The sequence below is a fragment of the Martes martes genome (assembly GCF_963455335.1).
Source record: "Martes martes genome assembly, chromosome: 4".
Lineage (NCBI taxonomy): Eukaryota > Metazoa > Chordata > Mammalia > Carnivora > Mustelidae > Martes > Martes martes.
The window spans coordinates 157295002-157322273 of record NC_137891.1 but is presented as its reverse complement, the minus strand read 5'-3'; the positions used below and the strand labels follow the sequence as shown (position 1 = coordinate 157322273).

The 27272-nt window shown below is 48.1% G+C and overlaps 1 protein-coding gene across 11 annotated transcripts in view; it reads right to left on the bottom strand.

The window, feature by feature from the left end:
- ERI3 (ERI1 exoribonuclease family member 3) overlaps positions 1-27272 on the bottom strand; it is a 125286-nt gene that overhangs the window by 34978 nt on the left and 63036 nt on the right. For 9 of the 11 annotated variants that reach the window (XM_080800345.1, XM_080800342.1, XM_080800341.1 and 6 more), the window contains one exon: positions 24827-24899. In XM_080800345.1, the coding sequence (XP_080656471.1) occupies positions 24827-24899 (73 nt within the window). Of the gene's footprint in view, positions 1-24611; positions 24661-24826; positions 24900-27272 lie in introns of all 11 variants that reach the window. The other 2 variants (XM_080800344.1, XM_080800338.1) reach the window with 1 other exon arrangement.

The window sequence follows — 27272 nt, the reverse complement described above, 5'->3', positions numbered from 1 at the left end:
GCAGGCATTTTGCTAAGTTTGACTCTCAGAAGTTGGACAGGCCTGAAGATAAAAGAGAAAAATCATGTCCTTTTTCCTAATAAAAAGGAGACACTAATAGCAGTCAGCACTTAGGCAAAGCACTTTAAGTTTCTAAAGTGCTTTCCAAATTAAAATATAATCCTTTACTGAGCATGTGACACCACCACCACGACCACCAACCCCTCACACACGAAAGCATGTGCCTGCTTGCACATAGCACAGACACCTTCGCTTTCCTTCTCCCTGGGAAAAATGAAAAGGGTGTTCAAAACCTTCATCTCAGAGCTCTCTGCATCTTCATTGGCTTGCTCATATCACACACTTACTGAGCAATGACCACGTGCCAAGCTCTGTGCTAGGTGCTGGAGACACACAGATCAAGTGGACCAGGCCACTGCCTTCAAGGAGCATCCAAGCTAGAAGGAGAAACACAGAAACTTACATGCAGTGGTGGGGGGAGCTTAGATCCTGTAACAAGAGGCAGAAACCCTAACCAGGCCTGAAGGGAAATCAGCTAGAAGACTGACGTGGCCTTCAGTAGGACATCCAAGGCAGAGTGCCTAGAGAAGGTGGACATGTGGGCCTGGAGCTCAGTTCAGAGGTCTGAGCTGAGACAAGAAAGTTCTAAGAATGTGTAGGGGTGGCACTTGAAACTGAGTAGGTTAAGATCACCCAAAAAGAGAATAAAAAACCTCTGAGGGTCAGAAGAGGCCCTCTCTTCTTTGATGTTTGGACAGAAGAGAAAAAGGCTGAGAGATGGAAGGCTGAAACCCTAGAGCCTCCAGGACTGACGCCCAAAGAGCCTCCTCTCTGGACACACCCACCATCCTGTTCCCTGTAGGCCCTTGTCACCGCCACCTTTGCTCTGCCTAGATGTGGTTCAACGGAGGACTGGTGGCTCTGCAATCACACTGCCTTGCTTGTGACAAACATTTATGGACAGCCTATCGTATGTCAGGTCACATGAATACATTAGCAATAGAGACACAGTACTGTCCTCAGAGAGCTTCAGTCTGTCGGAAAAAGCGGATGTTAAATAAAGAGCAATGTAAGTAACCACTAACGACCTAGAGTAAAGACTCAAAGAAGAAAGGTAGGCTGTTAAGACAGGACAGAAGATGGAAACCTGACCTAGATGGGGAACACTTCCCTGAGGACAGGGAAGCAGGAACTGATGGACTGGAGGGAGAGGTGTTTGCTGGTCAAGGGCATGGGGCATGATGCGTGCTAGGGCCTTTAGGCAAAGGGTAACAGCATTTGGAAGGAATCAAACACTTGGTATCTGGAGCACAGAAGACAAGTATGAGATGCGGCTGATGAGGAAGATAGGAGATGCCCAGACATGTAGGCCTCAGAGGACACAATAAAGAGCTTCATTATTGTTTCCTAAGGTGATGGGAAGCCATCCAAGGGTCTACCACTGTCATGCGATGTGATGTTAGGGTGCTATACCGAAGTCAAAAGTTAGTTGCTGTGCACACCTACCCCTCCCCATTCCTAAGGGTAGTCAGGCCCGGGAAAAGTTAATAGAGAACCAAGACCATTTTCTTCTGAAAGGAACGGGAAAAACTGCACAAGTGGCTGAACTCATTCACTTATTCACTGAAGACTCACACAGTCACTGAAGGCCTGCCAGACCCTGGCACCTCAACTGAATCCCATGTACACCCTGCCCTCAAGAATTCACAGTCCTTCGCAGGAAAATGATACAGATGCCATGAAGCGCCCAGTCACTGTGACAAAGTGATCAGTGAGAACTGCAAGAGCGTTACGAAGGAGGAAAGTGCTTAGGCCCAGAGGCATCTGGAGCCCAGAATCCGTGTGCTACCTCCTGCAAGCAGCAGTTGGCTGGCTGGGACAAGCACTCCCACACAGACTGCACATTGGGCAGTGTGAGGAGGACCCTGAGCCAAGGCTCCCAAGAAAGGGCTGGATACCAAGCAGCAATGAACTTGAGCCAGGATCTTCTGATTGCACAAATAAAGGTTGGAAGGATGTGACCAAAGCTAGAGAGGACAGAGGAGGGAAAGGATCACTGTATCATACCAGGATGGTGGAAGGGGCACCTTTAGAATAAGCAACAGGGCTTAAACAGGAAATCATTCCAGGACATGATTCAGGCAACTCTAGTCCCCTGCCCTGTCTCCCCTTTAATTACTTGACTTCTTAGGTCTCTTCCTGATCTGAAATTCACTGGATCTGAGCTGAAACTCCCACAAAAGTCAGGCTTATTTCTGATCCCACATCTTTGCTTACACCATTTTACCCCCAAAACACTGGCCTTCTTCCACCCTCTCCAAATCCTGCTTGTCTGCCAGGACACCACTTTCAGGAAGCCCGTCCTGATTTCTCTTCCTCCCTCCCCTATGTCCCACCCTGACCTCCACAGTTCATACTATGGTTCTCCCTACAGCACTTTGCTTAATTACATATCACAGGGGTCTGGTTCTCTTACTTGACTGGTCTGGGGACTGTCTTGTCTCTCCCCGACCCCTGACATCCATTTCAGAGGCAGGAGGGGAGCTCCACTCTTGCAGGCCCTAGAGGCAGGCAGAAGTCTGGGTCCCTACTCCCTCTGCCCACAGTCCTTTGAGAACTCGACAGGCCTCCACTTGAAAAGGGTGCTAAAAGCAATGATGTCTCCAAGTGCGATGGGAGATATTTGTGTCTGCTTTACCCTTGGCTTTTTGCTCCGGTTCAGGTAGGAGCGGGGTGGGCCGGCTGGCAGATCTGAGAGCGCGGCACGCCCCAGCGGGCAGGGCGCACAGCGCGGGGAAGGCGCGAGTCAGTCTGGAGTGCTCCCCATTTATCAAGCTCACGCAGGCCGCCAGCCGAGCGAGTCTTTCTATCATTACACCTCTCAAAATCCGATTCATACCACTAATCCTGCCTTCATTCTCCCAGATTAATAACATCTCTTTCAACCTTCACAGTGTGATAAATAGACAAAGAGAGAACAAAAGGAGAGACAGAAGAGAGAGAAAGAGCTGGAGCAAGTCCCCATAATAGAGAGAGCCGAGAAAGAGGAGAGGGAAAAAAGGAGAGCGAGCGAGAGCAGGCAGCGGCCGGAGACTACAGCTACCTCAGAGAGCCGCTGAGGAGAGCGGGCCGCTGCGCCCCGCTATGCGCTCCGCTCCGTCCCTGAAGAGAAAGAAAGGCTCGTTAACAGCTCCTTCCTGCCTGCACTTTTGTTCAGATTCTTTTCTTCCCTTCCAATCCTGCTTTAGGTCAAATTCTAGTGAAAATGAGTCTCGCGGTTTCCCGGGCTCCTCCCAGCCTCCCTACCAGGCCCAGGGAACCAATCGGGCCCCTGGCAGCAGGGCTGGATCTAGGCCCAGGCAGGGCTGGAATGGGTTTAGCAAGGGAGGGGTAAGCTGGCCTAAAGCTTCCCCAGAGCTGTTGCCTTAGCTGGGCCCCCTGCCTTGCTCTTTAGGCTGACTAGGAGAGGAAAGGAGCAGAGGGAGGCCCCAGGGTCCATTTCCTAAGGCTCTGTCCTGTACAGTTCTTTGACCTAAAGCTCTGGCTGGTCCAATCCAAGGCTCCTAGCCCCCAGCAGCCCAGCCCCAGCTAGATGGTGGAAGTAGGCCCCATGAAGGCTCGCTAAAACTGAGATGTGGCCCACACAATCAAATTATGATGGAGAAGTGTGCTGGGAAAATAAATCCCACTGGGTCCCAGCCCTAGGCCTAACACAACTGATCTGTGACGATTCTCCTTGTTCTCTCTGCCCAGAGGCTCACCCACACTTGTCTCCATAGCACACTCCCCATCCTCCTCACAGACTGAGTTCAAGAGCCACCCCCCTTCCTCCCATGACCCCCGCTTCTGGGTGCCAGTCTGAGCTCTTCCAGGAGAATTCAGTCACTCCCTCTTCTGGGCTCTGGAAAGCAACACCGTTTACATCACCCTGTAGTGAATGTCTCCCTCACTCCACTGGGAGTCTTTCAGCATTCTGAGTTCTCTGTTCCCAGGACCTAGCTACCCATGGCACTTCCGCTCTTTCTTGACTTTGCCCAAACTAGCCCTAGCAGAAAACTAAGCCAAACAAGAGCTGACCCTCCCTCTGGACTGCACAGTATTCCTAGGGAGTTCACAGGCCTAGCTGAGAGGCAGGGGCTGAGGCATTCGGCCCTGGGAAGCTCTCTTGGCTCTGCGCACCCACTTCTTTCACAACTCACCAGACGGGACACGTGGATTTTTTTTTTAAATAATCCAAAGACTTTAATGACTTAAACCTGATTAGAATATGCCACATGATAATCAATATTTTACAGAAAGTTGTACAGAATTTTTTTTTAAAGATTTATTTATTTATTTATTTGACAGAGAGAGATCACAAGCAGGCAGACAGGCAGGCAAAGAGAGAGAGAGAGGGAAGCAGGCTCCCTGCTGAGCAGAGCCCGATGCGAGACTCGATCCCAGGACCCTGAGATCATGACCTGAGCCGAAGGCAGCGGCTTAACCCACTGAGCTACCCAGGCGCCCCTGTACAGAATTTTTTACAAAGAAAACTTTATGTCCGTACCACATACATTTTATCTATTTGAAAATTTTTTTTACATTAAGCTCCTCAGATTTCTCTATCCCTTAGTATACTCTTACAGTGGGATGTGGGTGGTGTGTGTGCAGAATGAAGGCCTGTCTTGCCCAACCCAGTCTAGCATGAGGAGTGGTCCAAGAAAGTCAAGGCTTCTCCAAGGATGGAGGTTGGTAGTAGAGAGAAGCAGAGCCTTAGTAAAAAGCTGGTGGCCTTGTGGTCTGCTTAGAGACAAGTCCTATCTAGGAAATATCCTGCAGACACTTGTCAGCTACTTTCCTCTAAAAAGCCTCCCCCTATCCCCTGCTCCCAAACACAGCCCTGCTTTTGGATCAAAATGGCTGCTACCTACTCCCACCATTAATTCCCAGGGACCCCGTTACTTCTAACTCCAACCCTCAGGTTTGGGGAACTTGAAAAAGCTCAGAGAACTGGAGAACTGGAGGCTTCACAGGGCTAAGTAAAAGAAACAAGTAGGCAGAGGGTAGTCCTTGGGATCATATCCCTCTCACAAAAAACCCCAGAGAATCTGTTAACCTTCCTTCAGCCCTGTATCAGGACTCTCCACACTCACCCGTGCCATCAGACCTCTAAGATCAGACACCTACAATAGAGAGGGTGAAAGAATGATAGCGGCTGACATTTGTCCATGGGTCCAAGTGACCCAAGGAGTTGGGTAAGAGGGGGAATCATACAGTCTCAGTGAAGGAGAATGGTCCTCCCTAAAACCAACCTAGCCCACTGGTACCCTGAACTCCGGAGCAGGCTAGGTGCAGCTGGCACACAGGCCCATACTGCTTTCAAGCCTAAGGCCACAGGAGAATTCCAGAAACATGGAACTTGGCCCCTCCCTTCCCTAAGAGCCCACATTACTGGCAGATCAGAGAGCCTCAGCCAGTCAACCCCCCTGCAGCCCTCTAGACACAGCCAGCCAGCAGGCCCAGACACGCCTAAACTTGCTCTAACTAGCTCCCATGCTCTAAATTCCCAGGCAACGTCCTGGACAACTTTCCCAGTAGCTCAGAAAGATGCTCTAGCTGCTGCAGCCCCACCCGAGACAGAAGGACAACCTCAGAGTCTGAGAAGTCAAGTCATGGTAGCCCCTCCATCCTCTGCTTCTGCTCCCAATCCTTATTCAATACACAGTCTCACTGCCACCCCTGTAGGTAAGACTCTGCCATGTACCCAACTCTGAGGGACGAACCTCATTCCTTCAGGAGGTTTGATTCCTTCAACTGAGAGGGACAACCTAGATCCCAGTAAGGGACCTGTCTGGGGAGCAGATAGAAGGACGTCAGCCAGACACAACAGGGTCTCTGTCAGATCAAGAAGCTAGATCCCAGTGATGCTTTTCCCCTGAACCGGACTCGGAGAGTTTCCAGTTCTAGAGCCCACTCCTCCAGGCAGTCAGTGGCACAGAGCAGGAAGAAGTTGGGTCCTAATGTGTAAAAAGCTCCAGCAAAGCAAAATCATTTACTCTTCGGTGTGACTGCTCAGCAGAGCTAATAAATCTTGCATGAGCAGGGCCGATTCTAATTTCCTAATATGAAAAGGCATTTGGATTGAGAGAGAGGGGGAGATAAAAGTGATTGAATCTCCAATAGTCCAGGTTACTGACAAGAAACATCCTGCTCAGCCCTGAGAGAAGGATGGCAGCGCCCGCCCGCCCGCACACACCCATCCGTTCTGCCCCCCTCTTGGCGCGATACATCTCAGTCTCGTCTATTGACAGGACGTGGCTTTAAACACAGTTACACAAGTTATCATTTCTGCCTTCTGATCAATCTGAATTTTCAGGACAATTACCCTCTTAATCAATGATTGCTATCAGCAGCCCTGCGCCTGGACGGATTTCTCAGCAAGGTAATCATGCCGCCAGGCTGGACGGCGCGTGCATAGGCAATGAAGCTCCGGGTGGGGTCTCCTCCCTCCCTCCTGAGTTCCCCATATCCCCAGCGCTCCTGCCAGTATCGAGGACAAGGACGGCAAAGTGTGAAGGCCACTTCAAGGAGTGATGGGAATAGAAGGAAGGGAGGGGAGGGGGCCCAGCCACCCAGTCAGCCTTTCAGACCACCTGATTATGGAGCAAGCCTATTAAAACCCTAGATTTACTGCCCAGCACCCTGATGCATCTCCACATGCCCTCCTGCCATCATTCCTACCTCCTAATTAGCCTAATAAAGCCCAATTCTAATTATGGGCTCAAACTATTAGGGTGAGTAAATGCAAAGAAAAGAGAAATATTGGTTTTACCAATCTCTAAGAGGCTATTGGTTCTAGAAATTCCTTTTCTTTTATAGACCTGGTTCATAGGGGCTACTGACTAGAATGGCAGAGGCAACCTCCTCTCCTCAGATACCCAGGTATCTGGAGCTGTCACAAAGCCAGCCTGGCCTAGAGCCAGGAGGCCACCCAGCTTAACAGCCCCTCCAGGGCCTTTCCATAGATCCTACCCTCCCTGTATAAAACAATCTGGGGCCCCTCAGGAGAAGAGGGAGAGGAGGGGGTAGAGTCAGTCTCTACATCAGTGTTGAGTTAGCCAGAGACCTTATTGACCTTACTTGCCATCAAGGGGGCAACTCAGGAAAGCTTCTCAGACTAGCTGTTGTTGGGCAAAGAACTTACACCAGAGAGGCCAACGGTGGAAATGAGAAGGGCATGGTCTGGGACACTGATGAATGAGCTTACGCCTCAGTGTGGGTGGCAGATAGAAGAATATAGATACAGGGGACAGAGTGGCTTGGGGAACTGCTATTACATCCCAAGAGGGAAGAGAATTAGAAGGCATGCATGTATTCATTCACTGATATTTACTGAGAGCTAGCCACGGCTAAGTGGTGGGGATACAGCAACTAATACAGGAGTGACCCTTACTCTGAGGAGCTCACAATCTACTTAAAAGACAGGTGTAACACAAACAAACAAAACACCAAAATGCAAAAATAATAAAGTGAACTTGTACACGAATATTCATAGCGGCATTATTCGTAACAGCCAAAAAGTGGAAGCAATCCGAATATCCACCAACTGATGAAAGGATGAATAAAATGTGATATATCCATGCAACGGAGTATTAGTTGGTAATGAAAAGAAATGAAGTGTTGATTCACGGTGCAACATGGATGAACCCTGGAAATGATGCTAAGTGAAAGAAGCCAGTCACAAAAGACCACATATAAAAAATTCCCAGAACTGCAAGAATAGGCAAATTCATAGACTGAAAATAGATTAGTGGTTGGCTAGGGCAGGGGCATTTTGGGGAAATGGGAAGTGTGGGGGGCAAAAATGTCCTAAACTCAGACAGGGATGATGGCTACACAACCCTAGGAATATACTAAGACTGGTACACTCTAAGTGGGTAAATTGTATGGTATGTGAATTACAGCTCAACAAAACTTTTTTTTTTTTAGTACACTACCACAGAAGAAGTGCCAAGAACCCACAGCAGGCTCACCTAAGTGAACAAAGCCAGAAAGCTCTACCACAGTACATAGGCACTTAATGAATAGGTGTGTGAAAGAGCAGGAAGTTGCCAATGGGAAACACAACAAGTCTTCAAAGAGCACATAAAGGGGTTAGGTCTTGAAGGGTAGGTAGAAGTTCACGAGGCAGAAATGCAGCAAAGGGCATTCTAGATAAATAGAACACAAGTATGAATAAGGCCTGTGAGTGACCATGCAGGCCATCTTCGTACAGCTAAAAACCCAAAGGAGTTTCAAGAGGTAGGCTAGAGAGCTTGTACTGTACCTAGCAGTCAAGATTTTTCAAGAAGAGTAGTACAGGAATAGCTTGGGCTTTGATGGTTTAGGCATGGGAAAAAACATGTCACAGGTGAGAGGCCATGGTTTCTAGAGTCACACGTCCAGCATTTAAATCCTTCAATTTTTCTCCCAATAAACTCGAATGACCAATGAGGGCTGGAATTTTGTCTATTTTGCTTGCTATTTTATTCCCAGTGCTTGGCAAAGTGCCTGACCTAGTAGGTGGTCAACAGCCATTTACTGAATGAAAGTGAATGAATATATTGAATCCAGTCCCATTTGACAAACACTGATTTACCATCTACTGCGAAGTCTGCACTGGTTACGCAGTGTGAGCTCTTCGTGGGCAGGGTCCCTGTCTGATCTCTGCCTCAGTGACTCACAGTTTGTTTGGAATGGGGCAAGTGTTCAAATTGTATTAATTCCCCTCCTCTCCTGGTCTCGGAGGTTTCCCTCAGACGCAGTGACTCTTGGATAGGTGTGGCATAAACAAGCTGCAGTGGCCGACAAAAAAAGGGGAGCTGAAGCTATCGGGGTACAAGGCTTCAGGAGCAGGTGGTGGTACCCAAGGTATCTGTCCCACAGCAAGCCATGTGCTCTAGGAAGCTAGCAGGCAATTCCAGTTATCAAAGCCCATGAGGACCTGAGTGGGAATTCACAGAATCCTCTGCAAACTACCCTGCACCCAAGGTCCCCAAGCAGGGCGGGGGCCAGCACAGACGTAAGGTGGGAACATAAGCTGTGGGTAGATGAGGAGGAGAAGGTCTGGCCTTACTTCCTGAGCACCTGTCCTGACCCCAGAGATCTGCCATTTCCACTTCTCTCCTCTGGTCAGGAGAGCCCTTCAGCTCACGGCTGACCACAGTATGAAGGGGGCTCCTCAGTCTCCCAGCCCCCAATTCCTGTAGGGCCTCCCCCACCCCTCCCTGTTCTTCCCTCCCTTTCCTTCCTGCAGAGCTTCCCTTGAGCCATAAAAATAAAATAAAACACAAACACCCACAGTCCAGGAGGAGGGCGTCAGACAGATAATGGGCATTTTATATCTTTTTATGACACTCCCCATAGGCAGCTCGGCAATCACAGCGCAATAAAGGCAGGCATGCAGCTTGCATAGTTAAACAACTGCTGGGTAATTAGGCACAGCAAACACACCACTGGGGAGGCCTCAGGGTTGCCCTGGGATCTGCCGGCAGCCTGTCCTCCTGCCAGCAGCCAAGTAGGTGCAAAGCCCAGGCCTAGTGCCATAAGCCCTGGTCGTGGTGCTGAAGACGGACCCCTGGCTGCTGCCCTATGCACACTTGGGCTCATGCCCATGCACTCACAGCCACAGCTGTCTGCACCCATTCAGAAGTACTTCCCAAGCAGCTAGCCTGGACCTCATCTTCCCAGAAGGACCACTCCTCTTTACCACGTAGGGCAGCCTAGCGTCTCTTGGAGCCCTGCATTAAGGCCCTGAAAAGTCACTGGCCCAGATGCAGCTGGGATGAGCTCACCTGGGTAGCTCTGAGCTTACTGAGTCACACAGGCAAGGGACATATAAACACAAAGACATGCCTACATGGATTCTCTCTCTTGTGCATTCTAACTCATACAAAGCTGAATTCAAAATAAATTATTTTTAAAAGCACACCTAAACATACCATACACATAATTCCTATTATTGTACTTAACTACCTCTATTGTATATTTCCCCATTTTCCCTGCCAGACTGGGAGCCCTGTATAGGTAAAGACTAGACCTGATTCATCTCAGAGTCTAAATGCCCGATACACAGGGCTTTAGAGAGTGACTGGTGGCTCAATGTGAATGTAGAGGTCCTGGCGCAGGCAGGGCACAGGTCACTAGGTTCAGGCTGATCTAAGCTTAGCTTACAGACAAACGTCCTCCCAGCACCGAGGACACCTCACTGTGAGTCTACACAATGCCTGTTCCTTCTCTAGTGACCACCCAGCCAGTCAATTTCAGAAATTTCAGGGAGCTGGTGGCTAATTCATGGGACAGAATAGACAAAACCCTGCTATAATCCCATCTGAAGACTGAGATGGCCAAAGGTCCCATATTTCGAAGCCACCCAAATCAGCTTTGAGGAATCAGTCAGGGGAAATTAAAGCACCCAACCCTAAGCCACTCTTCCCCCAAAAGAGCTGATAGCAGGCCAAGTGAGCTCACACAAAGGCTTTGGGTTGAACCAGCAAGTTCCATATGAAGGTGAACACATATCCAGCTCTTTGTTCTGGTCTCTACCTGACTGTCACTCTGCACCTGCCAGGACAATCAACAATGGGGATCAAAGGCCAGAGGAAAGGCCTGGGCTGCACCCTGCCTTTAAAGGTATCAAGAGGCCCCCTTCCCACCACCCCTGCAAAGAAGCAGGGAGACAACAAGCTTCACCTCACCCCATGTTCTCATGGAGAAGTCCAAAGCCTCCACAGCACTCAACTCTAGTCCAGGCCATCCCAAACTGTGACAGGACCAGCTATCCGATACCCAAGCCCCAGCCCTTCTGAGCTGATGCCAGGCAATGCTCTGCCTTCCCTGGACCCTCAACTTCTCCTAGTGGGATAGTGGAACAGTCCCAAGGCTGGAGATCAAAGTAGGTACGGGTTTAAGGGAAATTTCTCTCACCTTCCTTACATCTGTCTCATTTTTTACTGAGAACAAAAAAGAGGAAACAAAGGCAGAAGAGACTGCCTTCCCTGGCCCCCTTATTTGTTAGATGAGGAAACTACGGGCTCAGAAAAGGCAAGTGACCCAACACCAGAGCCCATGTCTTTAATCTTCCAGCTTCAAGTTCAGCCCAGGAGTCATTGTATTGTTCCATGCTGTCCTCCAGAGATAAGGGCCTCATCTGTTCACCTTCAGGTGCACATGTATTGCCACAGAACCCATATTTACACCCTTTCCATACCCCTACATGTGGGCATGTGCAAGTACCCGAGTATACACAGACACAAGCCTCCCACATGGACCAATACAATTCTTTAAATACAGATAGATATCCACGTACACCTGGGCACACCCCATACACACACAGAAAGATCCCCATTAAGTAAGTGCCACTCTCAAGAGACCTCGATCATGAGGCCAATCCCTATCCTCCCCCAGTCACTGCCTTTCACTGACCATACAACTAGTAATGGCTGGTTATGTGTTTGCCCTGTTCCAACCAGGCCAGACCAGAGGAAATGCCTTTAGGTGGTATCTGTTACAGGACAAGTGACAAGAAAGAAGCCATTAAAGGAGAGAAGCTGAATTTACATCCTGGTCATGGGGCCTTGGGCAAGCTTAGTTTCTCTGAGTCTCTACTTCAGCACCCATAGCACAGGAACAACAGCCCTCCCTTGCTGTATAGTTGTGAAGATGAAACGAATGAACATATGTAAGGCACCGAGTACCGAGGTTGGCACCAGCTGGGGCTCCGAACATTGGTGCTCTGTTATTGACACTGACAGATGTGGTCAGCCCTGCTTTTCCAGAGTGGCAGCAGGGCAACTGGGGAGGGACAAGGGAGGCAGACAGGGCTGTGCCTCCTGCCTTCAAGAAAGTCTCCTTATCCTTTTCTCTCCTTTTCTGTAACTCCTTTTGGTTCCAGAGTAGCAGTAACAATAACAACAAAGCAAAACAAAACACAAAAAGAAAAAAAAAATGAAACAAAACAAAAACTTGGGAGAAGGCAGAGTAACTCAGTTCCCTTACTTCTCTCAGACTTATCAACAGAGTGTAGATGAGTCAACCTCTCCCTCGCCTCGCCTCTCTCCCTAGCGGCCCTCAGCTCTTCCACAGGGTCTTCCTGACATCCCCTCTGTTGGCCTAGCTCTGTGGGTCGAGAATTCTGATGGATTCAAGAATGAGATCTAGTCCCTATGCTTGAGCGGCTCATGGTCCTGCACAGGGACAGACCAGGCCACATAAAATAACCAAGAGGCATGGCCCTTGGGGGGTTACAGTGCAAAATAACCTTGAGGGTAGCCTGAGGGTTGCAGTGCAGGCCGATAGTCGGGATGCCTAGGCTTAAATCCAAGCCCCACACAGATCCAGGAGAGCTCCCTTATTCTCCGGATTCACTTCCTCAAAGACACAAGAGACAGACAGAGGAGCTACAGAGTGGGACCAGGAGATAGAGGTGGCATCACCTGTCAGGACACAGACTCTGAGCCACAGCCAGCAAGAGGCAGACCATGAGGTGGGCCTCATTGCAAAGATCTGCCATGGAGGCCACTGCAAGCAACTCCAGGGCAGAGTTGCTTGCTCCCTCATGGAGGGAGAAGGAATCCCAGCTGCCTTGAGTGGACTCCCTCATTCGTTCCATCTCCCCTTGTGGCTACACTCATAGGGAAGGCAGAACAAGGCAGGCTGGCCCCTTAGCTGCGAGTGTGCTAGGTTAGCCAATCACACACGAAGTGCCAGCACATGCTAAAAGCTTTACACACATCACCTAATTGATTCCTTACACTGTATTGCTTTTTTTTTAAGCAAGGGAGAGAGAGTGGGGAGGCGGCAGAGGAAGAGCAAGAGAGAGTATCTTAAGCAGGGCGTGGAGGCGGGGCTTGATCTCACAACCCTAAAATCCTGACCTGAGCCAGAAGCAAGAGTTGGATCCATAAGTAACTGAGCCACCAGGCACCCCGGTTCCTCACTGTAATCTGCCACCTTCTACTGGAAGGATATGGAGGTCCTCTGGCGCAGCAGTGTCAGACTGCCCAGAGCTGATAATGCTACAAGGCATTGTGCCCTCTTTCCCATCCTGCTATCCTGGGCCCGTGGACTCTTTCTTCCCACACGTGGACATAAACGTGGCATTTTTCTGGAGCTACTGCCACATTCTTAGAAGGAAGCTTAGGCTGGCTCCACCGAGACACTGGGCAATGGTACCTTCCTGTCCTCACTCTCCCACCTTCTCTGGGAGAAGGCATAACATGGCTGGCCCACATCAGTAGCTTAAAAACCCTGTAAACTACTTTGCAGTTCCCCAATCCGGCAAGTTGCTGCACTCCTCCAGGCCTCTGTGGACATTGCTGCCTCCACCTGGAATGCCCTTCCCACCCTATCTCCCCAACACTTTCAAGACCCAAGTCAAATATTCCCGTGAAATCTTTGTTGATTTTCTCTCCTGCCCCCAGATGAAAACGATTCCTCCCTCCTCTGGGCTGGAGGCAACAGAGCAGTAAGAGCACAGTCTCGGAGCCTGCCACCTAGACTCGGAGGCTGCTCCGGCTCTCATTAGCAGGTGAACCCTGTGCCAGGTGCTCGGCCTCTCTGGATCTCCTTCCCCTCATCTGTAAGATGCCAATACCAGTGCTTAGCTCTTAGAATGGGGGATTAGGGACTTAATTCATATAAAGCATTTAGACCAGTACCTCTTCATTTTTATTAATTACCTCTACTTTATTTACAAAGCAGGAAACCAAGATTCTGAGAAGGGAAGTAACTTAAGGTCATAAGGCAGGTAATGACAGAGCCAGGGATCATCTGAAGGTAAATGTGACCATGCACTCCACTGTACACCAGCCATGCTGATGGCAGCTGGAACCAGGAAGAGGAGATAGACAGCTCCGTTCACTACCTTCACACTCAGGGTGAGCTCGTCCACAGACGGCATGAGGCTCCTCCTCTCTGTACCCCCATGAATTCTGCCAGGGGGCCTCTTTCTCCTAGCTCCTACGCACAAAGTCTGCCTTGAGCTCCTCTCTCCTTTACCCCCATGTCTAGTCACCTCGGTCCTACTGGTCAGTATGAGGACAGGGGAGGACACTTCATGTCCAGGACAACTCTAGGAGTGATGGTATTGTTTTTCTTCTTCTATAAAGAATGATACTGAAGCTTAAAGAAGCGACTTTCCTGAAGCCCCACAACTAGTAAGTGCAGTCAAGATTCTAAATCAAGCCTACCGGACTCTGGAGCCTGCTTCTGTGGTTATTCAGGGAGGTTCAGAAATTTGCTTCAGATCACATAGCTAGTTGGGAGCAATGTTAGAAGTCTGAGCCAGACTCATCTGATTCTAAAGCTCCTTTTCTTGCACTAATGGTCTCCAGCCTGTGAGCAACATCCCCAGGGACCAGTGTCCAGACCAAGCATCACCTGAAGACTAAGTGAAGGGTTCATTCCACATATAGCCAGGCCTGGTGTTTAGGTAGGTTTATGCAGATAGGGTTGTAATTAACAATACAAATTCATTCACTGTAGCTTTTTCCATTAGTACTTTCCTTATCTTATCTTTAAACACCCAAAACATCAGTTCCACCAAGTGCTGAGGGCGGTGGGAGAGGAAGAATGCCTGTGAAGTTTTCCAACATTACTAAGAGCTCCAGGTACTCTGCCTGCTTACCAACTTAAGAGCTCTCTGCAACCACAGGCAGGCACTTTGTCAAGGCACTTTTCCCCATCCTTAGTTACAAGCACACAGTAGAGAAGTGTCTTTTGTATGGAGTAACTGTCCAAAGGTCCTTAGCAGTGACAGGAGGCACAATCCCTTCAAAGTCCCTAGTAAAGGGGACTCAAGTCTGGAGCTAGGAAAGGAAGGAAGGAGTCAAAGAAATGAGTCTGTCTTTTCAACTCTGGCTTCCAACTCCTTCCCTGCCCACCTGCCTAAGTTATACGGTCAGGGGAAAGAGCACTTCATCCAGGCTCAAATCCTAGCTTTACCTCTTCCTGGCTATGTGCCCTCAGACAGGTTACTTAACTTCTCTAAGCCTATTTGTCTGAGAGATCTGGCAGGGGACTAGGCATGGACTCCTGAGCTCATTAGTCCAGCCCTATATTCAGTGTGGCTTCAAGTAGTTCTTGTTGATGCCCAGTGTGTGTCCCATCCAGTGCTGAGCACCAGAAATACAGAGATGGGTGGCATGTAGGCCTCAAAGTGCTCACAGTCTACTAGGAAATACAAACGTGTGAGCAGATAATTGCAAGAGCATGTGATATACTCATTATAAAGTGTGAAACCATCCAAAGGAGGAGGTGATTGACTATTTCTACCAGGGGTCAGGTCAGAGAAGCCTTCACAGAAGAGGGTTTTGAAGGATGAACAGGAGTTTTCTCAACATACTAAAAAGGGAAAGGCAAGGTAGGCAAAGGGAACAGAATGAGCAAAGGGAAGTGAAACAGTCCCTTTGAAGAGTGTATTTGAAGAGTGGCAATAAGTTTGATATGGTCAGAATGTTAGAGGGACAGGAGAGACGAAGCTAGGGATGCTGCAAAGGGCCCTGGGTATTTTGCTCAAGAGAAAGGATGGGCCACAGCTTTCCATACCTACCCTCTTGGCTCCAGTGCTTTTCCTGTCAAAACAAGCACACTGCAATCGCACCCTTTCCTGTGCCTTTGATTTAAGAGTTCCTCTCCTGGCCCTGACAGTAAGGCATTTCTGTCCCACAGATTATAACTCACTCTGGGCTATTATTCAGCTCCCCAGCCCTGGCCCTGCTGCAGTTAGTCCAAACATAATATCCTTCATGCATATATTATCTGTCTCCCTATTATCTGGAATCATTTCGGAATTAAATTTCAGTCCTGCAATATTGGCTTCAGGAGCGGCGCGCTTTATGGGCTAGTCAAAGGTTAGAATACCAATCAAAATAACAGTGCCGATGCAGCGAGACATTTTAATATTCCAAAACCCGGTAATTGTAAAAGGACATAATATTTTTTCCCTGATTACCCCAAAGGCAACACATGTTAACAAGGCGAGGGAAGGAGTGAAAGAAATTTCAGAGTTCAGACAGCTGTAAGACATATTTAAAGGAAAAGCCGGGCAGGGCACTACACCATGGGGGCAGGGAGATGCGAAGAAAGGAGACATTCTCTCCAGCTCCAGCTGCCCCTGATTCCAAACACAGCACTGTTCCCTCTGCTACTTCTGGACCACATCCCAAGAACTCATGCCCAAGGGCAGACATTGCAGAGGGTGGGATGAAAGGAGAAAGAGCTCAGCACATGGAGTCTTGAGGCCTGGGTTCTAGTTTCAGCTCTACAATCCAGGAGCCTCCAGCTCCCAAGACTGGCTCCTCCCAGGGCTTCAGCATCAAACCCAGCAGCAAGAGCTCCAGGTTGTTTTCTCACTCACCCCCTCCTTGTCCCATGCCTGTGCCCCCACTTCTCCCTCATTTACACCTGGTGCTCTGTGTCCTGTCCTCTGTGTACATATTTCTTCCCCAACACAGCCAGAGGCCCTGGCCTCAGAGCTGGCTCCCACCAGGATAGTGGCCCATAACTGCCCCACACAATGCTCTGTACTTTGGATGATGCCAAAGACCTGGACCCTAGCACATCTGGTTCTGACCACCGAATGGTCCAGAAGCATCTGTCTTGATGCAAACCCTCTCGGCCCTCCAAAATAAAACACCTTGCAGGGCCCCTAGATTTTCATACCCCTCTCTCAGTTTTCAGTTCTGTTTGGTCTGTTTTTTCCAAATTAGCTTGTGAATAACCCCAATGGAGGGACTCTGCAGGAGGCACCATGTAGCCACCATTCTATAGAGTCCCAGCCTCTGTCAGGCTGCCTATCACTTGAGCAGCTTAATTCCCAGAGCTCCAAAATAGTGACCTGACCAACAGAGTTTCAGATCTTTTCACTCCTGATGGCTTCCCAGCTAGCTGAGCCTACTCATGGGGGCCTCCAATCCGCATCACTCCGACCTGCTGACCTGCCTATGGCCCCCAGCAAAGAACTTCATTAAGGCCAAGAATTTATTCCTCCATAAGCCCTTAATTTATTACTGCACTGATTGGGACTCTGAATGCTCCAAGGTCAGGAAAAGTCGTGCTCAATCGTAGACACCAACCTTTCCTTCAGCAGTCTCTCCTGCTGTCCACTCTCAGGGGAGGGGGAGACAGAAATGCTTCTTGGAGAGACCCAAAAAGGTCTCCCCCTCTTATTCTCTCTTTCACAGCTGGCCCCAACCCCACCCCCTTCAGAGCACCCAGAAATTACAGCAGGGCGGAGAGTACAGATGGCACAGGCAAAGTGGAACAACAGTCTTCACACTCTGGCACATCTGGGTCTGTTAAATTCTAGGTGACCTCCTCCCTACAACTTCTGAGCGTGACTGGTTGAGCCCTGTCTGTCAATGCTCAGTATCCTCCTAAGACACCTGCTTGCTTCCCCCAAAACCTGTCTAAACAGGCCCAGAGGGAATTCCATTTGTGAGCATATGTGCACGCACCTACCTGGCTTGGTCTGAATGTATGCGAACTATATATGCATACATGCGGGCATATCTTTGTATATACATTTACCCCTCTGCGTCCATACATATGCAGAGAGAATATATACATTATGTGTGTGTGTGTGTGTGTGTGTGTGTGTGTGTGTGTGTCTGAGTCCACATACTCACTTCTTTATGGAAGTCGCATCTGACCTATCCCTTTGTTAACCTCTTGTTCCTCCCCCCAATCTTAACTACTCACTCCCATGGGCACACCTTGGAACTTGCCAACATGGAGAACTGCCCCATGTCTGAAATCACTAAATCACACATCCTATGCTAACCATAATCTCTTATCTCTCCATGTGGCAGGCTCAACTACACCTGACACATCTTTCCTCCCCTTACTGGGACCTAGCTACCTCTTCCATATCCATCAGGCCCCCTGCTATCTTCTCTCTCCTCAGTATCCAGCTGAGATCTCCTAGTCCATCTTGGCAACGACCGTCTTGCCAGTATTTTCAACTCCTTTGTTCCTTTCATCATACTCCTTGGGAAAGTCTTTACCCTGGATGAATATAAGTGTCTGCTGCCGGCATGCCTACAACCAGGCAGCTGAGCTCTGCTAAAGACAAGCCCTACAGCAGAAGAGAGTGGTTCCACCATGGATGAATGCCATCAACCTCGAAGAGACCCTCAACACTGCCTAGAAATCCTACTCTGTTTCTCAAGCTGGCTCACACTTCTTTTTTTTTTTTTTTTTAAAGATTTTATTTATTTGTCAGAGAGAGAGATAGTACACACAAGCAGGCAGAGACTGGCTCGCATTTCTACTCTTTACTCTTTACTAAAACTACAGCAATCCTTTCCACTTTCTACAAACCTTCCCAGTCCTCCACTATTAGCAAGTGGCTCATCTACTTCATAGGGGAAATGAACCACCAGATGGGAATTACTTCACCTTGCCGTCAAATCCACATGCCTTCTACCTCTACCGCACCCACCTTCCCCTCCCCCGCCTCTTGGCAGAAGAACGGTCTTCCTCCTGCAGAGAGCCGATTTCCATCCTTTTCTCCACCCCACCTTCTCCTCTTCGTCTCAGAGACCTCTCTCACTCCTGTATTTTTAAACTTTCCTTCTCTAACGGTGCCTACAACCAAGCACATCTCCCATCTTAGGACACACCACCTGCTTCAACCCCACGCTTGCCCCATCACAGTTCTCGTCCTTTCTCTCTCCTTCAAAGCTATGTTTCTGAAAAGGTTAAAATATCTCTGTCAGCTCATTTACTCCCCAATTCGGTCCAATTTGGCTCCAGGTCCTCTCACACCATCATTTTTACCAAGGTCGCCGAGCCCTTCTGTCCCAGGCGCTCAGGGTTCAGTCTTTCTGAACCCTGCGAGCCGACTGGTCCTCTTGTTCTGAAAATTGTTTTGTTTCTGTGGCTTTTGTGGCACCACATCTGGTCTACCCCTTCTCTGCCACTCTTTACTCTCTCATTTTTACCCTCTCTTTAGCACAAAAGGTTAGGCAAAACTAAATTTCACTTCTACCCCTACCAGGTATCAATGTGGGACACTGAGCAAATTGCATCCTAACTCCCTTGTTTTCTCAACAAGGTAGTACCTGTTTTCTCAACCTTAAAACATGAAAAATAGAGATACGCAAATAATAACAGATTACTTCAAGAAGTAATCAATATAAAAATTACTAATGAACAATTAATAAACCATTTTGTATTTAAGTATGTAACTTATACTTAAAATGTATATCAATTCAGGGGTGCCTGGGTGGCTCAGTGGGTTAAAGCCTCTGCCTTCGGCTCAGGTCATGATGCCAGAGTCCTGGGATCAAGCCCTGCATCGGGCTCTCTGCTCGGCGGGGAGCCCACTTCCTCCTCTCTCTCTCTCTGCCTGCCTCTCTGACTACTTGTGATCTCTGTCAAATAAATAAATAAAATCTTAAAAATATATATATATCAATTCAGATGCTAAATCTTCATTAGAAATATTAGATCTCTATTTAGATTTTAAGCAGCTAACAGTTGAAAATGTAAACTCACCAATATAGGTTGTTCTAAATATACTTAAAAGAAGTTCTTCAAGAAAGTTTATTTACATATAAGTTAACTAAACTTTTAAAATGAAAAAAAATTGGCAACTATAATGGACAATACAGGTAGAGCACACAAAATGCAATCAATAAATGAGAATTTTTACCACTACTATCAGTGACCACTCCTCTAGTCTGACTCTTTCTCCTCTATTAAGTACTGGCGTTTCTCAGTGCTCATCCTAGGCCCTCTTTTCTTCTCGCACTGTATATTCTACACTCCCATGGCTTCGGTGAGCATTCCTACACCAAAAACTCACCTGAATCCGTAACTCTTATTCAGACCCTATCCCTGAGCCCCAGACCTATATATTCAACTACTCTGTAGTTTCACAAGAACATCTGAAAGCATCTAAATTCTATGTGTCCCAATTGATCTTCTCCTCTAATCCCCAAACTTCTCCTCCTTCCATTTCATCCAGTTGCTCAAATCATAAACCTTAAGAGTCATTGTGGCTTCCTCCTTCATCATCAACCGTCACAGCCAATCAGTCACTCTTTCCTGTCCATTGTACAGTCTGTTCTGCTATAATACCCATTTTGCAAGAGCACATTCATTTCAATGCAGTCAATGTATTAGGAAACAGTCTAGCAGAATGCGAATTTTACCTTTGTTTATGTGTGATCTTGTCCATAATCAATACCAGACAGGCACAGGAAAGTATACCCAGCTGAAGAGAGCTGTTTAAGAATATGCAGAATGCACAGATGCTTACACTTCAAATGTATCGTAGCTTCCTGGAACACTACATGTGTCATAAGCTGCATCCATCTGGCTACAACTTTCCAACCAATTCCAGAGAACTCTCCTTCTACCACTTCGCAATAACTCACAAGCTACAACCTTTCTCATGCCTATTGCCAAGCAAACCTCATGGTTTTTTCAAGGTAGAGTGCCATATCTTTTGTAGTATTTATGTATTTCTTAGCCATTTAACATGTGTAAAATTATGCTACCATTTTTATTAGGTTCCTATCTTTTTTCATACGTCACTGATGAAGTTTTTGAGTATTGTGCTCCTAACCCCATTTTATTGCAACTTTTTATTACAACTTTTCATAGCACGGTGATTTTTAAGACGGTCTATGTTGCATTATAACAGAACTGACTGTACCATTTAACGCTCTAGAATCAATCCATTTCTCTACATTTCCACTCCTATCAGTTCAATCCAGGTGACTATCGTCTTTTACCTGGACTGTAGCAATGGTCTAATTCTGTGGTTCTCAACCAGGGACAGGACCTCCCCACTCCCACCCTTGTCTGGGCCACTGGAAATGTATGTGCATATGGTGGGGACGGAGTACTTTTGGTAGGAGCAACGACTTGGAGCAAGGCACTATTAGCAGGACAAGAATGCTAAAAGTTCAGCAATGTTGTCCATAATTTCTCCCACCCCAAGATGCCAACTACAGACCCATCAAGAAAAACCAATACTGATCCCCCCATATCAACACTCAGCTCTCTCTATTCTGTAGCCAGAAAGAGCTTTTTCAAAATCCACACCTCTCCTACGTTTAGTAGCCTTTAATAGCTTCCCCTTACCCTAAGGATAAGGATCAAAATCTCAAGTGTGGCCTCCCCCTCCAGCTTCATCCCTCACCACTCTCCCCTCTTCCCCACATTCACTATGCTCCAGGCAGTCATTCATTCAACAAATAATGACTAAACATCACTGTGTGCCAGGAACTATTCAAAGTGATGAGGACAGAACAGTGGGAACAGAGGAGACAAAAATTCTCCACTTTCATGGAACTCACATTCTAGTTCCATGAAGCTCCCAGGCTTCTCCTTACCTCAGGGCCTTGCCACATGCTTGTTAGTGAATTCCTACTCATCCTTCAGATCTCAGCTTAGACACCCTTCCTCGGGGAACCATTCTTTGCCTCCCTAAGTCAGGCCCCCTTATGAAATGATGCCATGACTCTGGAACTTAGCAGTGTTACAATGCAATTAGAATTATTTAATATTCATCTTTTCTGTTGTATCTCCAGGCCTAGTACAGTACCTGGAACACAGAGGGCACTCAACAATGTGTGTTTACTGATGAAGATGTGTATGTTTATATATATATTTTCACATGTCTTCATGCTTTATGAATATGTATGTAATGTATAAACATTCGTGCCTGTGTTATATTTCTATATATTTCTGAGGGTGAATATGTGACTATGTATTTATACCCATATGTATGAATGGAAACATACATACAATTTTGGATATGCCTACTTGGGTATATTCATTCACTTGAGTAAACACGTGTATATTCATGCACCTGTGTGTGTGTGTGTGTGTGTGTGTGTTCTTCTGGCTCCTCAGTGACAGCTCTGACCTCCTGGAGGGAGCTGGGAGCAGGGCCCCAAGTCTTCTCTAAGCTGACAGTTCAATAAGAGTGTAAGATCATTCAATGACACTCCAAATGTCAGCAAACACTGGCTTGCTTCAGTCTGCTACAGGGGAAGTGGGTGGAGGCGGGCAGTGTGGCAGCCTGGCCACTGAGAACCTGCTCTTCCCTGATGCAGTGCACACCATTTCTGGACAGGAGAGGCTTTAGGAAATGGGGATGGTGAATTCAGTCCCAGTTCGCTCAATGGCTAAGTCTTGGCACCCAAACAGACCACGACCCCTCCCCTTCTACTTTTTCCACGGGTAAAGTTCTGCTTGTGGAGTTGAGGAGGAGAGGAAAAGGAAGGGAAGTGGGGAGGAAAGAGTCAGATCAAGGACAGAAGAGGGCCCTGGAGACAGTCAGGGCCTGGTCACACAAGGGGAAAGAAGGGCACGGAGTAATACGTTGCACAATACCCACGCAACCCTGGCGACGACCTCTCTGGTTGGCTCTTATTGTTACTATTTTTAAGGGAGCAGGAATCTTTGTGCAGCCTGCACTAACTCATGCTGTAAAAAGGTCAGAAAGATCAACATGCCCCTGGACCTCCAGGGCCCTGCAGCCTCTCTGTCTGGAATGGCTGCTGGCAAAGACAGGCCCAAAGTCTGGAACTGAGTCATCTCTCCTGCTGGGCTCTCAGGTACATCTGGAACATGATGTGGCTAGAGGGCAGAGAGGACGGGATTAGGCCTCTCTAATGCCACTTGCCTCATGCTACTCTTGTTTTTCCTAGACCTGCTCAGTTTACCTAAACACAATCACAAGGCCAACTGGGAACAGGGTCTCCAGTTTCCACTGGTGCCCATGTCCCTCCTATAGCTTGGCACAGTCCGAAGAGAACCACGCTGAACAGGCTCAGGACAGCTTGCCTCCAACCCCAGCAGCATCAAGGTAGCCTTGACTGGCAATGTTAACACATGGGTCAGCTGTTTTCCTGCCTCTCTGCCAAGGAACCTGGAGGCAGGGACCTATCTGGACACCAAAAAGTCTAGTGAACTTCACAGAGCAATTGTTCATGGTCAGTGCCCGCTTCGCCTGGCCGGGCCTTCACATTGCATTTGCTGAGGCCAGCAAGCAGCCTCAGATGTGCGCTGACAGCTGGCACGCTGTCTTTCAGGAGTGCAGACCCAGCCACACCCCTGTGCAGAGCCCCGCCAAGCCCTGTGTGAGAGGGCCTGTGGAGCCAGCTCTCAAAGATCAGCCAGCCAGCCAGCCACTACTCGCTGAGCACGTACTCTGTACCTAGTTTGGGCCTGGCCGCCTCGGACACAGAGAGGAGGCAGCCTCAGTCTCCGTGCTCCAGATGGACATGTCTGTGAGGAAACACAGAGGGACTCCGTTTCAATACTCAAAAGTCACTGATATCCAAAGGGCCAAGGGGTCTCAAGACTAGAGACTGACTGCTGACCTCTCAGAAGAGATGATGCCTGAGCTGAATCCTCAAGAATAGCAAATGCACTTTATGAAGGTGACCAGGGGCGCTTCAGGCAGAGGTAAGGCCACAGGCCAAAACCTGAAGGTAGGACAGAGCCTGGCCCCTCACCCACAGATGGAAGGCAGTAAGTAGCTACTGCTCAGGTCCAAGGGAGGTCAGCTGGAGAGGTGGGTGAAGGTCAAAATATAAACAAGGACCAAGGGTAAAGGACCTGAGTACCAGGGGAAAGCAAAGGAGTTCACAAATGATACCACAAAGAATGGCTGCCCTGAGATGGACGGAATGAAGTCCAGGATCATTCTCCTCTACTGTTCCTCTACATGTTCACTCAGCTCCAGCCCACACACACACCAAAAGCATGCTGCTCCCCTCACCTGGAAAGTCTTCTTTCCTCTTCAGATTCATATTCCACCTGCCTTGAATGCCCAGCTCATGACCCAAATCCTTACAATACCTAGTCTTACCCTTCAATGACCTCTCTCTTCTCTAAGCCCCCCTGGGAGCCACTACTCTGGCCCCTGGTGTCTTCTTTCTTCTCTGATTTCCTGGGGGTCACTAAGCTGATCAGCGCCATGGGGTTCTTGAGGCTGCTCCAGAGCTGTTGCCCTTACTTGAGAATTATGGGGGTGAGTCTCTCTAGTAGACTGGGGCTCCGGGAGGAAGCATCCCAACGGAGTGATGGGAATCCCTATCTTAGGAGTCTATTTCTACACCTCCTTTCTTCTGCTTACCTGAGAAGTATAGCACATATTAGAAAAGTACAGTTTTCTGGGTAATACATTCTCTGCCAGGCCCCAATTTTGTAGCCACTTGGGGTTCCCTCTCAGCTCATAGCCCCAGCACGTACTCCCCAGGTACTTGGTGCTGCATTAGAGCCAGTCTCCTTCCTCATACTCCAAGGGATTTGGGCTCTAGCTTCCACGGTCCTTCTCACACGAGCAAGGCTCTGCTGGGGCGAAGCAGGACCAAAGCTAGCCTGAACCAATTCTACCTCCCAACCAGAGGGAGATACCAGGGCCACTCAGAATGGTCAGAGGCCACACTCATGATCACATCAAAGCAGGATACTTTCCCAGAGGGTCAGCTAGCACCACATCTCTCCTAAAGACAATGCGGCTCAGCCCAGTGATGCAGTTCTGAGCAAGAACTGAGAAAGTCCCCTTCATTGCGACTTCTCTGCACATCTGGATGACACCGCCATAGGACAATGTTATACTCTACCCCAAACAGCTCCCCACTTCCAGAAAGGTCCACTTCCAGTGCATGTTAGCTAGGAAAGAGGAAGAGGGATGTTGAGAAAAGAGAACAAAAAGAAAAGGAAAAAGGTGACAACAAAAAGAGAACAGAGACGTGTAGAATAAAGAAAGCAAGGGGGGAGGGGATCTAAGGTACAGGAGTCCCAGAGGAAGCACCCGAATGGGGCTCAGACACAGTACCTTTTTCAGATTAATCCACTGCTTGAAGTAATCCGCCACCGGCAAGCCCAAGTACTGGCACTGGCCTGGGAGCCTACAAGAAAGGGAAAAGAGAACAAGTTGGGAACATCCATGTCCCAGGTATGGAGTCTGAATCTAGGAAATGCAAACACACCTCCTCAGAAGGCTAACCCATTAGCCATGGGTCCCACCCTGCCCAGGAAAGGCACCCCACCTCTAGCACCCTGAACACTGGGCTCCAGATCTACATGTGAGCACCTGGAGCCTCTATTCGAACTAACATGAGCAGCCACTATTTTCTGATGGCCTGTAGAATGCTAAGGCTCTTACTTGCATTGGCACGTGATTCCTCAGCACGGCGCTGGGAGGTACCATTGCCTACCTTTTACAGATGAGAAAATAAAATTCAGAGGGGTCACCGAAGCTCCCACAGCTAAAAACTGACAGTGCCAAGAACTGAACCCAGGTCTATCTCACCCCAAAGCCTATGTTCTTTCCAATGCACCAGTTTGCAGTTGTTTTGTTACAGCAGAGAAGCAGGCATCTAAGACGGGAGGAGAGAGAGAAGGAGCATGCAAGTTGGTGATACCTGGGCAGGGGCTCCAGTTCACATTTAAGTCTCTAGCAAGAGGTTTTCTGCCGATAGAGAAGAGACTGTGCAAAAGGATAAGAGGTCAGAATTTAAACCAAAAGCCCGTTTTTACTTTTTCTTGTAATTTATAAATGGTCTTTCCCTGTAAATAGGATGTTGTACCTGCATAAATCCATTCAACCAATCATTTACTGAAGTTTAATAATAGACAGGCACCTAGGGCTCAAAGCGAAAGTCTCAGGCCCTGCCCCTAAGGGGCTCACGATCTGTTCAGTGAGATGGACAATAAAAGAAACAGACTAAACAGCCCTTAAGTTGGAGCACTGGGATACATGAAAACATGGAGGAAGATACCAGAAATATTAGCTGGGACAGAACATAGGATTTTCTTGCTAAAAGAAGAGCTTGGCCTTAGGCAATGGAGAGCCTCTGAAGAGTTGTGATTTACAATGATTTATCTGGGGACGACAAAAACAATACCCTGAAAAAGCTGGATAGTAGCCAAGAGCTAGATAGAGGCTGTAGAAACAACGAGCAAGGAACAGACATGAGATGTGAAGGAGGCCTTGGCAACCAAATGGGATGTGGGGCCCAATGAGAGGAAGTGGTCTAGAGCCCAATTCAAAGGTTTGTGGCTTGGCTAGCTTCATGCTACTCTCTGAATCAGACAGAGAGAGGGAGGCAGGGGCAGAGAGAGGCTATCAGACACCCAGAGCAAACCAGTATTTTAGTCAATTTTACGGCTGTTTCTAAATTCTCTACCCAAATCACGATGCACTGCTGGAAGGAGGCACAAGTTTGGGAATGCAGCTTCATGTACATGTATGGTATATGATGGGCACTCAGTGTCTGCTGAGTTCAAAGTGCCCATGAGACATGTGGCAGGCGAATGATATCTAGAGAGGTGGCCGCATATCCAGTTTTGAGCAGATGTCTGGACTGGAGATATAAACTGCTGAATCATTAATGTAATTTAAATGAAATTAAAGCCACGAGAATAGATCAACAGGGAAGAGTATGGAGTAGGATGAGCAGAGGGCCCAGGCTAATGTCTCGGAAGTGTTACTGAGCAAATATGAAATCAGGTCTCCCCAGAAGATCATTGCCACACACATGGAACTCATTACTTTACGTAGCAATCAGCTCTAGTTTTGAACTCCTTCAATTCTAGAACATCCTTTCTTGATACTGAACTAAGATCTGTCTCTCTATAACTTCTGCTCATGAGTCTTTAGAAACTGGACAGAGAGACTTCCATCTCTTCCTTACAGAATACTCCCAAGATCTGAAGGCCCAGGAAGCCTCCTCCCCCAGAGGTCCCTTCTCAGCCCTTCCAGAATCCCATAGCAGGTAATGTACCATGACTCAGGACTCACCCAATCTACCCTCATTCTAGAGGGCAGAGCTCCTGGACCTTTTTCAGGGTACCAGATACCCAGAGTTACACATGTACTTTTGACCTCAATTTGTGTCAACCTGTGGTCAACCTAAACAACCTAAAAGCACATTTCCCTTTTCTGGAATATATATAACTGATTTTTGAGCTTAAATTACAGGTCATTAGTGTCAAATGCTACAGAGTGGTCAAGCAAGATGACAGCTGAGAAAAACCCAATGAATCTGGCATCAGTGGGTTGGTGGGAGCAAAAGATAGCATGCAACATGTCCAAAGGTGAGTAAGAGAAAAGAAAGTGGAGACCACAGAGTAAAGTCCTTTCTGAGGAAGCCTGGTTAAGATTCCAGTTAGGATGACTGGTTCCAGTCCAGAAAGTTCCAGGGCAGTCCAGCCTCCCCTCCATTACACTCCATTGTTTGGCAGACACTGAGAGGAAACTGATCCCCATGTTTAAGGCA